Source organism: Orcinus orca, chromosome 18, assembly GCF_937001465.1.
Source record: "Orcinus orca chromosome 18, mOrcOrc1.1, whole genome shotgun sequence".
Lineage (NCBI taxonomy): Eukaryota > Metazoa > Chordata > Mammalia > Artiodactyla > Delphinidae > Orcinus > Orcinus orca.
In genome coordinates, this window is record NC_064576.1 from 60,352,912 (window position 1) to 60,367,896 (window position 14,985).

General features: G+C 40.3%; 1 protein-coding gene and 1 long non-coding RNA gene across 5 annotated transcripts in view; one reads left to right on the plus strand and one right to left on the minus strand.

The window, feature by feature from the left end:
* The window catches only part of FNDC3A (fibronectin type III domain containing 3A), a 161,977-nt gene extending 157,358 nt beyond the window's left edge, over positions 1-4,619 (plus strand). For all 4 annotated transcript variants that reach the window (XM_004274601.3, XM_033436841.2, XM_049701042.1 and 1 more), the window contains one exon: positions 2,117-4,619. In XM_004274601.3, the coding sequence (XP_004274649.1) occupies positions 2,117-2,431 (315 nt within the window). In that variant the 3' untranslated portion in view covers positions 2,432-4,619. The remainder of the gene's footprint in view (positions 1-2,116) is intronic.
* The window catches only part of LOC125961922 (uncharacterized), a 57,103-nt gene extending 42,344 nt beyond the window's left edge, over positions 1-14,759 (minus strand). Inside the window, exon 1 of the long non-coding RNA XR_007473055.1 lies at positions 13,965-14,759. This is a non-coding gene — a long non-coding RNA (uncharacterized LOC125961922). The remainder of the gene's footprint in view (positions 1-13,964) is intronic.
* Positions 14,760-14,985: the final 226 nt, after the last annotated feature.

Sequence of the window (14,985 nt, forward strand, 5' to 3'; positions counted from 1 at the left end):
CAATATGAAAGGGGGTGGTGGAAATGGTGTTACTCATTTTAATTCTTATTTCTCATTCTAAGGCCTAACCCAGCTGTCTTGAGCTTGAGACTCTTTTTGAATAGCTTCACTTAGATCTATAAAACTTTTAAAATCAGCTCTAGCAGATGTATCTGTTTTCTTCAGTCCTGAGTCTACAGTTACCTATAGGATGTCTCCCTGTTTAGATATCTTCCCAACATCTAAAACAAAATTGAAAATTTGATCTCATCGTCTTCCTTCCCAGTTTCTCCTCTCCAACTTCTTCCTCATTCGTCAGGATCATAAACACTAACATCATTTTGGTCCCCAAGCTTTAAACTCTTGGAAGATTTTTTTTTTTTTTGCCTGCCAACTTTTATTAAAATAAAAAATCACTTTTTAAGTGATCCATGAAAATTATACCAGGGCCTCATAATTCAGCAAGAGCCCTTGTCCTGCCCAACTCCCTCAATCCCTCTCAGCCTTATGATCAGGATTCCTTAAACAGTTTAAATATCACACACTACAGTGGCCCCTGTAGAATTAAACTTAAATTTCCAACTAGTGTATTAACATATTCCTCCTTTCAATGTCAAATCTCTTCACCTATCACCCTCATGCCATTTGTTGAGTTTTTTTTCCTGATCACATTACCACGCTCATTTGGAGACAAATGGAAAGTAAAGAAAATTTTAAAGACAAAAATAAGTATCACCCATTATACCCATAAGACAAATACATATTTTTTATTTTTACTAAATTGACTTCATTGTATGTATACTGTTTCACACTGCTTTCTAATACAGTCTTCTGATATACTTAAGTTCATCCTTTTACTGTCGCTGAGACATAAATCATTTCTACATTCTCACTTCCTGAAATGCTCATATGCATCTTCAGAACTAACTCATATTCCGCATTTTTTTAAGATTTGTCTTAAAGCTTACTTTTTCAGTACAGGTTCATTTATATATCTTCTCAGTATCTTCTGATATACATTTTGATGTATACACAGTACTAATTTAGTGGCCTTTCATTAAGTACCTATTATATGCTATATTCTGGAGACACAAAAATGAGGGAAAGATCTTACCTTTCTCCTTTGGAAGCAAACCAGTATGTAAAAATGTAGATTTACAACACAGATACAACTGAGGCTACTAAAATTGCTTGAGGGAATGCTAGCCCACAGGTTTTGGTTGATCTCTTAATATAACCCACCAACTAGCTGGGGAAACTCAACTGGGAAATCACTGAGTCTTGGTCTTTTCATTTAGAGAATGAGTGAAGGGGTGCAGTAGTGGAAGTGATAGCTTCCATATATTGAGCACTCACTATATGCTGGGCACTGTGCTAAGAAGTGCTTTAACAAGTATTAGTCTATTTCATTCTCGTAATTACCGTACAAGATAACTACTATTATGCCCTGGAGGAGTGTGCAGTGGTAGAGCAGAGCTTGGACCCCAGTTCCAGTACATATCCTCTCAGTCACTAGCACACTCTCTTGAAAAATCTATGGAATTCCATTCTTGTTATTTCCCTTCTAAGGGATGAGCCAGAGGAGCTGGGTTTTAAAATCCCATTCTTTGATTCTAAGGGATCTCTCCTTTTAAAGTTTATAAAATGATTTGCCATAGACACCTACAGAGAGCTCTCCTTTTTCACTTATTGTTTCATTTAGCAGATCTGTTTGAAACTTTACAGAAACCAGTTATACAAAGATATCATGGGAGAGCAAGGTTAGACACTGTTCCTCCTTTCATGGAAGGATTTCACAGAAGTCTGACTTCTTACATTTGCTGAAACCAGAGAAATGCCCGTGGGCTGATTTTGCTTGTTCTCTAGCTGTTCTGGGGACACATCTTCACTCTTCAGCTGGTCTGTAAGCTCTGTGAGGGTAGATATCACATCCTTACTTATCAGATTTCTCCAGCCATTATACAGCAAACAGTTGAGTTCTTTAATGGATAGGTATTTTTAAAATGTCATTTAAAAGATACAAGCAGTGGCACTCACTAGCTTCCATGTCAAAAATAATTCTAAAACTAGCCAGTTTTAACATAGATTTTCTACCCAGCCTTCCCATATAATTCTTTTTCTAATGTCTTACTATCAGATTTACAAAGGGCCTGACTCTTCATTCCGGTATTCAAGCCTTCAGCTGAACTGTGAATATCGTTTCCGTGTGTGTGCCATTCGCCAGTGCCAAGACCCTGGGGGGCATCAGGACCTCGTAGGCCCCTACAGCACAACAGTGCTCTTCATCTCTCAGAGGACTGAACCACCAGCCAGCACCAACAGAGACACTGTGGAAAGCACGAGGACCCGGCGGGCACTCAGTGACGAGCAGTGTGCAGCCGTCATCCTTGTGCTGTTTGCTTTCTTTTCCATTTTGATTGCCTTTATCATTCAGTACTTTGTAATCAAGTGAAAATATAACTTTATTTTTAATATTGTATTACATTTTATTTTGTCATGTACTAAAATTATTTCTGTATTGCTTTTACAAAATCAGTGACATTTAGCACTGGCATTGAGACTATAGTACATCATTTTTGCCATTTTTAATGCTTATATTGTTAGGTAGAGGCTGGCACCTTATTAGAATGCAAGCCACAGAAATAGCACGTTTCGGTTTTTTGTTCGGTTGGGGCTCTTTTTCTTTTTCTTTTCTTTTTTTCTTTTTTTCTTTTTTTGACATGCCTTCTTGTGAAACAAACTTTCTGAGAGGCAACAATATATAATTGATACTTTGACCAGTCAGCATGAGTGTAACAGTGACAACCTGATCTGTTTGTTTTAATTATTACCTAGTGAAAAATTCAGAATGATTAAAATTTACACTAACATGCTATATAAAAATGTTAAAGTATGATGCTGTGAAAGCAATCTAGTGCTATATTTCTACCTCCTCATTTGTCTTAATTTGGTAAGTGGGATTATGATGAATAACTGGAGGGGCTTAGCAGACAAAAACTGGATGAAAGAATATGCATGGGAAAAAGAAGCTTCTTGTTTGATAAATGTGGAGTTCTTCATTATAAGTATATATTCATGAATTCACAGGTAAGTCACTTGAAAGCACATACAGTTTACTTGGCCTAAAAGTATTTTAATGTTTACTCAAAAACCCATCTTCAGGTCTTGAGAACATGGAAAAGAACAGAGGGCTTTTACATACTTTTTAAAAGTAATCATAATTCTGAACTTCAAACCTATTTAATTTGGTTTTGTGAGCCTTTGAACTATATGTGTGTGTATAAGGACATGCACGTACACATATGGCTTTATATATACCAAGTGTAGAAATATACACACACACACACACACTCACTCACTCTCACTCCATCTATCTGGTACAGGCTAATTTTGAAGAACTCCCATAAGTTTTGCTGCTTCTCCCGTAACTACTGCCATCACCATCAGAATTCATAATCAAACCTAACCTTTTGTTTGGGGCACCAAATCCGAAGACAAAATTAATTTGCACCAGTAAACTTCAAGCTGCTTTCTTTCTTGAAAAACTAATGTTTAATGTAATGTCTGTTTGGATACTGTTCCAGTTGTTGATTGCATGTGGTTAATGTTGCATTAGAGCACTTTGCAATTACATAATTCGTTAATGTTTTGTGAGCTTGCATTTGTGAGTTATTGGGTGATCAGATTGAATTTTGTCAAGTATCACATTGTACATCTTGCATAGATGTCCATGACTGCCAGTAATAATAGTTTGTAATGAAACTATCTAAAATTCTTGTTTTATCACATCTGTTATCTGTGAAACACTTGTAACTAGACTTTTTAATTTATTATTTGAATTTTAGGATAGCGAGTCACTAATTTTTAGTTTGCTGAGGTTAGCAGTTTAGTGATTACTAAGCACTTCTGTCAGTCTTTGAAAAAAAGGACGTATGTTTTGTGCTTTGAAGATCTCTGAAGAATTTCTTATATTAGAATGAGCATGTATTGTAATTGTTTTATGTCAAATGATCTGTGCTGTAGAAAAAACATTAACCTTTGTTCAAAAAAGAAATGGATAAACTTGGCCTTCCCAAGTGGTAAGAATGATCTGTCACTATAAAATACTGTATGTTTACATTTTATTTAAATTTAATCTCTTACGTGTAGGCTAACTTCCCCCAAAACAGTGATTGAGATTGTTTTCTAGAAACTTCTTAAAAGTGCCACATTTGGCAGTACAAATGAGTTTGAGTGTAATAGCCCAGAGATTTCTATATAGTTGAATGTCTAAAATTGTAAAATGTGCCACTGTGGCAGTTGCAGTGGCTTATGTTTTTCATAGTAACTCAAAGGAACTCCTATTTTTGATAGTAAATGTCATTTAATAGTGTACTTGCCATTTGAGCCTCACTGCAAAATTAGTGCAGAGGAGAAACAATTTTTAATGTAATCTTGATTTTACCTCATATACTGTACATTCCAAAAACTCTAAAAACTTTTTAAAGATTATAGATACACTACCAAACGTATCACCTTGAAATTGTATAAGGTTGAACTTCATACAAATGAAAAAATATAATCTCATAAAAATACATAAACTATGTAGCAAAAGTATCTTTAAATCCATGGAAAATAAAAGTTGTATCATTCTTTTTTGAGATGTGTTTATTGTATTCATAAACATTATTTGCTGCCTCTTTTGGAAAATGAAATGTTAAGGTCTCCCCTCTTGCAGTTGGCTTACAACAGTTTTCTCAAAATATTTAAATCGTCAACATGAGAGGATCCATATTCAAGAAGGTCAAGTTTTATCCTAGTGACCTGATTCTGTTGCACATTATATGTATTCTTTTATATGTGTGTGTGTGTGTGTGTGTGTGTGTATATATATATATATATATATAAAGGAAACAATATATCTAATGAATAAGGATGGGTCTGAGGTAAACTTCCCATTGGAAAGAAAATCGGACCATGCCTCACCTATCCTGCATTCTTTACCTACTTCTTAGTACCTTCTCTTTCCCACCTACAGGGGCCCAGAACCTTCCTATTACTGGCACTGCAATCTGCCCCCAGGTCTGCTCTCCACCAGAAAGTTCAACGTTCCCATCTACTTAATACCACACCAGAAAGTTCTCACATGCACCAAGACATTCAACATTCCTCCTCAATCTCTTTAAAATTTCCATCCCACAGACCTCATCCAGGGATACACTGCTTTTTAAAATCCAAGTGGGGCTTCCCTGGTGGCACAGTGGTTAAGAATCTGCCTGCCAATGCAGGGGACACAGGTTCGAGCCCTGGTCCGGGAAGATCCCACATGCCACGGAGCAACTGAGCCCGTGCACCACAACTACTGAGCCTGTGCTCTAGAGCCCATGAGCCACAACTACTGAGCCTGTGCTCTAGAGCCCATGCTCTGCAACAAGAGAAGCCCACGCACCACAACGAAGAGTCGCCCCCACTCGCCGCAACTAGGGAAAGCCCACACGCAGCAACGAAGACCCAAAGCAGCCAAAAATGAAAATAAAATTAATTAAACAAAAAAAAATCCAAGTGGATCTCTAATTGCCACAACTGCAGGCACCACAGTAAAGTTTACAGTGTTAGGCTGGGGAAGAGGAGATAAACTTCGGATGTAGGAGCATCACTCCATGGAAGCAACTGAGTTGGAATCCAGCCTTGAGAACAATATGATACTGACTTACCTATCACCTCTTTTCTGTAGATTGGAAATAGGAGTATTACACGTTGTACTTGAGCATTTTGTGGGTTGGTTTCCAACGCAAGTACCTTACCATCATCATCATGAACAGATTCTCTGCAGGAGGATCCCTTGTGTATGGTGGCTCAATTAGGCAAACAGACTGCAAGAGGAAATGGGCCCCAAAATCTAACACCAGTCTTCCTACAATCTAATCACCTACCATCAACATAGGTGATGATAGTGCCTTGTATTTTTTAAACGCTTTTTAAATATACAGTTTTAGGATAATCTATATGCCCTCAAGAGTATCCCTTTATTCATTTGTTATTTTCTCCCTTACACTCTTAAAGGGGAAGTTGAGAGAACAACTAAGATTTTAATAGTTGGGGTCAGCAAACCTACAGTGTATGGAGTGGTGCCTTCAAATGTTTAGATGCTATAAGGACTATTTTTCATCTTATGTGACAGGATGCTATGGGAAATCTGCCAAGAGAAAAGTTTCAAAACTGGATAGATTTTAAAGCCGCATGACCATTCAAATCCTAATAGCGTCTATTGGCCACTCAGTGTGTGCTAGGTGTTGTGTTCAGGGTTTTACCTTAGTTATTTCATAATCCTCTTAATTGCTCCATTAAGTATAAACTGAAACACGGAGCAACAAGCATCTGCCAAAGATCACATGGCTAATAGGTGACAGAGCTGAGATTGAGGTTTGAATCCATGTGATTGGTCTAGTGCTCCCACACTTGACCACTACCCTCTACTGTCTCCCAGAATTCTAAGAAGGAAATCAAAATAATAGTTGACTTTAATATTGCATTTATGATAGCATTTACTGAGAGCTTCCTGTATGCCAGGCATTGTGCTGAACACTTCCCCACATCCAAAACAGCCCACAGCCCACTAAGTATTGAACAGAAAGAAAACAGACTAGGAGACTGGTACAGGCGTATCAGACAGATTAAACACGAAGCTCTAATTTCTTTTCTCTAGAATTTCATCCTTTGCTACACTGATTCCCATTTTGAGCCTCCACCCTGCCGTAGGAATAACCCATTCTCTTAAATACTCATTCATCCACAAATGAGAGAAGCTAACTTGTCCAAAAAGGGAATATAGCTACAATGTGGATGAAGCTCAAAAACATGCTAAGTGAACGAAACTAGACACAGCCAGTCACATATTGTGTGACTGCATTCATAGGCAATATCAAGACTAAGATAGGTTAGTAGTTGCCAAGAGCTGGAAGGAGGGAGAAATGGGGAAAAACTGCGTAATGGGTATGGAGTTGTATTTGGGAAATGTTTTGGAACTTGACAGACGTAGGTGGGTGTTGCACAACGTTGTGAATGTACTAAAAGCCACTGAAATGCTCACTTTAAGATGGCTGGTTTTCTGTGAATTTTTCACCTCAGTTTCTAGAAGGGATTATAAGACATTCCTAAAGACTGATATACAGAAAGCACACGACTAGAGACTCCTGGACATTGAGTCAATAACATAAATTCACTTAAGTCCATGTTTCTAAGGACACAGACCAACTTCTCACTTCCTTTTCAGACTTCCCAGACCTCCTTGGGCGTTCCTACTCCTTTGAGTCGGTGCGTTGTGCATGGTACAACTGAATCTTTATGGATGTCATTGATAGCTATTAAATGATTTGGCCTGCCCAAGCCTAAGTTATCAGCTCTCTCTGACTTTTTTTTTTTTAATTTTATTTATTTATTTATTTATTATCTTCCGCTGCGTTGGGTCTTTGTTGCTGCGCATGGGGTTTCTCTAGTTGCAGTGAGTCGGGGGTTGCAGTGCGCGGGCTTCTCATTGTGGTGGCTTCTCTTGTTGCGGAGCACGGGCTCTAGGTGCGTGGGCTTCATTAGTTGCGACACGCGGGCTCAGCAGTTGTGGCTCACGGGCTCTAGAGCACAGGCTCAGTAGTTGGGGCGCACGGGCTTAGTTGCTCCGCGGCATGTGGGATCTTCCTGGACCAGGGATCGAACCCGTGTCCCCTGCATTGGCAGGTGGATTCCTAACCACTGCGCCACCAGGGAAGCCCCTCTCTGACTCTTAATGTTTCTAGGATGACCCGGTGGTCTTGGAGAGGAAATTACGTTTTACAGTTTCAGTTTACCAACGACAGCAGCTGTGTAGTAAGAAATGTTCATATACAGTAATATAAGACCTTTTTCCTCACAGCCTATATTCTGAAAAGCAACCTAAAAAACATTTGAGGAAAATTCATGTATTAATGCTCAAGTAGTAATACTAACAGAATTAATTTGTGATTCTCTAAATTTTGATTCAGACCATTAAAACCAGCATGAAGTCTAGTATCCAGTCATGCTATGAAAAACTTGGAATCTATTCACTGTAAATCTGGCTCAAAATGACCTCAGAGGGGTGAGGAGTGTAAAACTACAAAGGGTCCAGAGAGTACACATTATTCTAGAAAGAGCACACGCAGTTTATAACAATATCATTAACTTTTTTTTTAACAGGACACCATATTTTAAAAGATACTACAAATCCACTGTAAATAAATGAGTATAATACTGCCATTCATTGGGGAAAATAAAAATAGAAAGACCCTGAAAAAGAGCAATGAGAGGGGATTAGCTGCACTAAATTATAAAGATTTCATAACTGATAATACCAGTACAAAAAAATTAAAGGACAGAATAGAAAGCCCGTAGTCCCAAGTACATAGAAGAATTTAATACTTGATAAAGCTGACACCTCAAGTCAATGGAGTAAAAATGATCAAGTCAATAAATGATATTGGTACAACTGGGTAGCAACCTAAAAATTAAAGTTGGATCCGTATCTCACACCTTACACCAGGATGAATGCCAAATGAATTTAAATGTAAACAATGAAACCAAATAAATGAGAAGATGTGGGAATACTCCTTTATAATCCTGGAGTGGTGGTGACCTTTTGTGCCTCAAGATACAAAAGTCACAAAAAGGCTGATCATTTAAATGCCATAAAAATAAAGACTTCTGCATATGAAAAAAAAAGTTAAAGCAAATAGCAAACCAGGAAAAAATACTTGCGCACATATCCCAGAAAAGGACTAATCTAGTCTCTCTAACATAGGAAAATGTAGTAAGTTCTGAAATATGGAGATGAAAGGATTAATAACCCAATATAAAAACAGGCAGTTCACATAAAAGGAAATACAAAGAACTCAATCTCACACACAAAAGGAACACAAACTAAAAACACAGAAAAACCATTTTCACTCTCATTGGCAAAAATGCAAAACTTGAATTACACACTATATTGGTAAGTATAGAAAAACAAGACATCGCCGGTGTAGCTTAAGCTGTACAGTCCCTATGAAGGGAAATTACATATTGTTTATACTCTGAGGAGGCGAATTCACTGACAAATATTCATCTACACCCACATGTGACACATTAGACACCACTATTCATTGCAGGCGTGTTTGTAACAGCAAAAGACTGGAAATGACCTAAATGAGCAAAAATGGGAGACTGGTTAAATAAATTGCACATCCAATACAACTGAATACTATGCAGCTATAGCAAAAAGATTACAGTAGCCTTCTATTTACCAATCTGGAAAAGAAAGCCAAGATGTATCATTAAATGACAAAGTGCAGAAGGCTGCAGCCTCCCGGGGCAGGTGCCCTAGTCCTCACATCTCCTGGGCCCAGGCCAGCGAGTGAATGAGCTTTCAGATGACGCCAGCCCCCAACTGTCTCCCAGCCTTTGGGGCTTTACAGCTGAGGCCCCAGTCATCATGGGGTAGAGACAAGCCATCCCTCAATTCCTGATCTGCAGAACTGGCACAATAAAATGGTTGTCTGAAGCCACAAAGGAGTCGGAAAATTTTTTACACAGCAATAGTTACTGGAACACGTAATTCAAATTCTAAAACACATGGTTCTTGACCAAATATTGATTCTCCTTCAGGGCACTCCCCACACACCCGCCCCCATAACACTGAAGTTGGGACTGGCCAGGTGACTTTCAGCCAGTGAAGTGTGAGCAGAAAAGACATTCACCCCTGTACTCGTTAGGGTTCAATCAGGAAAACAGATGCCACACTAGGTATTTAACACGGATCATTTAACATTGGGCATTTGGTTAACAAGTGTTAGAAGACTGAAAAAGCAAGCAGGTGGCACTGAGGTAATAGCCGTATTTAAAATCTGCCACTTTGGGGGTTGGGAGCAAAGGAAAGATGTTAAGGGTTTCAAGCTTAACAGGTTGGAGGAGGAGCCCCGGGCACCAGGACTGAGACTCCTGAAAGTGGCTGCTGCCTGCTGCTGATGGTAGGGCTTCTGTTTGTGCCCAGAGAAGCTGCAGACTGGAGCCCATGCTGCCGGGAGGGCACGGGGCTGTCATGGGATGAGCAGACAGGAAGGAGCCAGTGCCTTTTCCCCTCCCCTACCCGCTAGCAGCCCCACTGACAAGCCCAACGATGGGCAAAAGCGGTTCGCAGAATCCAAGAAGGGAGAGTTTGGAGCCCAGAGACAGCAGTTTAAAGCTTCTACTTTCCATTTTATCTCTTCCCCTGCCTCAGAGATTATGGGAGCATCTGCTCTTTACAGAGAGACCGTGTGATCAAAGCAGCCTTTGAACTGGTGGAACAGTGAGCCATCAAAGAGAGAAGACTGCTCTGGACCGTCCCCCAGATGCGAGGCAGACTCTTGGGAAGCAAGAAACAGATGCGTGGCGTGTTAGGCTGTTGGCTCTGTTACAGAGTCCAAGCTTGTAGTGCTCGCTGCACGACAGGCCAATAAATCAAGAGTTGTTGGGACAAGGAAGAGCGACTTTAGCTGGAAAGCCAGCAGGCCACAAAGATGGTGGACTTGGGCCCCAAAGAACCATCTTGCCTGTGTTAGGATTAAGGTTTATCTTATACTAAAAGGGGAGTAAAGTGAAACATTTCCTGGTTCCAGTCAGCCTCCGGAGAGGATGTGTTCATTTCTTCCTTCCGGTAGTCTTCACAGGTGGGCCAGGTCTGGATGTTTCCTGTGAGCTAAACAAAGGCCTTTACGTTTAATGCTCACTACCTGGGAGTCAGGGCTCCCAGAGATGGGCCATTATGAATAATTTAAGCTTACAGGCAACATCCCTTTAGTGATTAACTTGTAATTGAATACAAATTGAATACAAATTCCCCACTATCAATGTCCATTCCAGAATCTTGTGGGAAAAGGGATATAAACAGCTCTGGCTACTTCTTGCTGAACAGAGGCAACAAATATTCCTTAGAATCTCTAGTCAATCCTTTTTTTATGTACAACTCTTTGAAGCTGATGAAACCCCGCTTCTTCACAAAATAGCTATAAAGTCATTCAAAAGCCACCGTAAAATAAATAGCAATTGATCATTTCTAACCATTAAAAGGATGCCTTTTTACTTCAGCATCAACCAACAGGGATCACAATGCAGTTGAAAAGAAACTTGGTTACTGCTGTGATACACAACGATTTAAGGTAATTACTAAAATTATGACTGATTACCATTTACCAGGATATACCAGAATTTTAGGAATTTCATGTAATTTCTAAAATGTGTATATTAATAACGTTTACCCATATGATACAATCTAAGAGGTTTTATCACCACTTATTTGACCGTGCTTCCCATGTAGTTCAACATACTAAATAAGCCTAATTAGTTTGATATTCCTCTCTCTGAGATGGAAAAAATAATTTGAGGGGTTCCAGTGACCCTTTGGAAAACCTCAAAGTTAGCTAGAGGTCAAATGAACTTCATTTAGAATTTGATCTTCGGGAATTTTGTCAAAAATATCAAAAAATTTTAACCAGTGATAATAAAAGATCTCAATGGTAAGTACAGATCACTTAAAGAAACTCACAATTACCCAAAGTAGTCTGGTATTTTAAGAAACCTTTGTCCTCTTAGAGAGCCAAATTCAGGTTTAGTACCACTTTACCTTTAAAATTCATTTTCTTAATTAAGTTCAATCGTATCTTAGCCAATCCTGACCATGCACAAAACTCTTTCGCTGTTCCTCCTCCACAATCCTTCCACAATTTTTCTGTACCCATATTAATCTGTCCCTCACTTTCTTTTCCATTCATAAACAACCAGCTCTAGGACAAAACCACCTTCTTCCTTTAATAAAATGCATTTTCATTCCTCATACCTTCTTTGCTGAAAACACACGTCCTACATCTTTGTATATTGAAATTTTACCTTGTAATTCTTAACCTTAAAACCTTCACCTCTAGTAAAAAAACAAGAAGCAAGTAATTGTAAACTGTGTGTCATAACAGCATTTCCTGACTGACAAACTTACACTCTAGTCTTCCTTTCCTAAGAAGGCAAAGGTAGGTAAACTTAGACCTGCCCAGCAATTAATGCTCTAATATTTTATCCTATTTGAAATGACCCAGATATTCAATGAATTCTCTTCGTTTAACTTAGTTTAGTTTCAAGTTACAGAACTCTGGAGAGACTATTTTAGATAGACATTCCCCAAATACAATTATTCCTATCGAGTTTACCTAAAACTCTTACCTCATTTATCTCTATTTTATTTACTTAAAAGCTCTGTCATATGGTTATTTTTCTCGCTGACAAACTTTGTAATAGAAAAAATGTCATTTGATTTCTAGTAAACCTAGGTAAAATAAAAGTATTATACTTAATGTTGATGACTCTAAAAACATGCCTATATTAATCAAACCAACAAGCTTAAGCTAACTTTAATACCAGATATTAATTCAATACTGAATATTTCCCAGGTCATGTGAACACAAAATTCATTCTGGCCAGTTTTTTACATCTGAGTATTTATTTAAATGCTTCATCTCCTTTAAGCCAATTAAATAGAGCTCTTTTACAAATTCATTTTGACAATGCCATACATCTATAACATGTACAAACACACAAACACAGGGACCTCAGAGTTCCCATTCCAAAATTTCAGCCATTAATCAGGTACAATGATGTGATCGGGTAAAACCCCTCAGTTACAAAAGAGGTTCGATTCAAATTGGGTTTCTGGCAGATGGGACCAATCAAGGTCATCTGTCTAGATGGCTAAACCCTTTTTTACTAATATTTATGGAAAAGACACTTCTATTTCTATTCGTAGCTTTTGATGACTTCAGGAACCAAGCAGAATCTTTCTCTTCTTCCTGGGAATGTCCCCCTCTTGGACAAGAACAGACAGGTTTTGTTTTGTTTCTGTTCCTTTCCTCTATTTGACATTAGTAAAAAAGTTTTAAATATCACAAAACTGATTTCACTGTAAATGGAGAAAAAGTATCAAACAAAATGAAACAAAAAACCCAAAGGACAAACAGAAAATCCTAAACAAACCCTCAAGTTTGGTCTTGGGGTTTTACATATACCAATGACACAGGAGACCCTAAATTACATAATTAACACAACAAGGATCGCAGTACATGGTGCACAGGGCCCCAAGATAACCCTGCCTAAACCCCTTGTGGAGATCCTAACAGGTACTGTGGTTACACATTGTTTCAATAAAATATCATCTTCCTTTCACCCAGGGGCTCACAGCTGTAATCAGATCCCTTATCCAAAATGCACCTCAGAGGACTTTCTTTTGCGATAGTTGAAACATTTCCCATTTTTCAAGTCAGAAATTCAAGACAAACAAAACAAACTGCACACACAAACGATGGCATCCAAAGAAACAAATGAACCGGTTCACAAATCAGGTAAAGGTCCAACAACTCTTTCCTCTCTCCAGCACGTTACTGTAAGGCCAGCAGGTCCGGGGAAGGGCCCAGGGAGCCAGACGGAACCCCCGCCAAAGTGGCTGATGCAACCGACACCTGACATTGCCACACCACTCAGCCCCGGTCTTCCCGCTGCCCGAGGGGCGGAACCAACGGCTCTGAGGCTGATGCAACCGACACCTGACATTGCCACACCACTCGGCCCCGGTTTTCCCGCTCCCCGAGGGGCCGAACCAACGGCTCTTGAGGCTGATGCAACCGACACCTGACATTGACACAACACCCGAGAGATTACCAAAAAAGTGCTGCTTCACACAGCAAGCACCTCCCCTGCGTCCGCCCCTATAAATTTTGTTCGCGCCCACACCCGGGCGCGACTTCTCTGGCCCCTTTCTCTCGGACCAGTGAACCTCGCCCGGGAGCGTTCCCAAATAAAGCTTGTTTAAGCTCTCCTCCATCTTTGGTGCCGTTCCTTACAGTTACCCCACTCAAATACAAAACAAATTGGCTTATTCTGGAGAAAACGCCCCAAACGGAGCGGAAATAAAGTTCCCGGCTGTACACACCGGAGCGACTTACCCTACTGTAGCCCGTCAGCTCCCAAACGTCGATTCCTTGCTCCAGCTGCCAAGCACGGGGGGCAGTCAGGGCCGTTTTGCGGAATTCTGAAGGGAAGACCCTCCAGACAAGTGGTTCCGGCAGCTGCCAGGGCCTTACCCGGAAATTCCCCAAAGCGGACCGGGAGCCACGAGCAGCAAGGCTCCCGGCCGTCTGCACCACAATTCGACACCAAGTCCAAGCTGCTACTGCTCGCCACACAAAAGGCCAATAGATTGAGCAACTTTATTCAGAAAGCCAGCAGAGCAAGATGGTGAACCGTCTTGCCTGAGTTAGAATTCAAGCTTCGTTTTTACTAAAAGGGGCGGGAGTAAAGTCAAACACTTCCGGGTCCCGAGTCAGCCTCCTGAGGGGTCGTGTTCATTTCTTCCTCCCTGCAGTCATTCACAGGTGGGCCTGGTTAGGATGTTTCCCGGGAGCTCAACAAAGGTGTTTTAGCTCAATGCTCATTACCTGGGAGGCAGGGCTCCCAGAGATGGGCCATTATGTATAATTTAAGCTTATAGGCAAGGTCTCTTTAGTGATTACCTTGTAATAGAATACAAAGGTTCTTCCCTATTACAGTTGGGCCGAAGAAGCTCTCCTCTCCTCCAGGCTGATCCTGCACTCCACCTGAGGACCAGGTGGTACTGTGGCCCGCCCCCAGGCACCTGTGCAGGTGCAAGAGGCTGCAGCCTAGGGGCAGCTCCCTAGGGAGGTGAAGGTGAGCGGCAAGGGTCTGCTCAATGATGCCTCAAGCCTACATGTCAGGGGTGTCAGGAGGTAACAAGGGCTCCAGGAGCATCAGAGAAGACACTTACATCCAGATGAGGAGGTGGGGAAACTTGACCTGGAAAGGGCGACATTTTCGGTGCCCTTAAAGGGCAATCGGGATGGGCTCTTGAGAGAGAGAGAGAGATGGCGCAAAGGCGGGAGTGAAGACGTAGGGACCAGAAAGCACAAGATTTGGCCAGAGAAAGAACTAGATGGGGGCTAGTTTGGA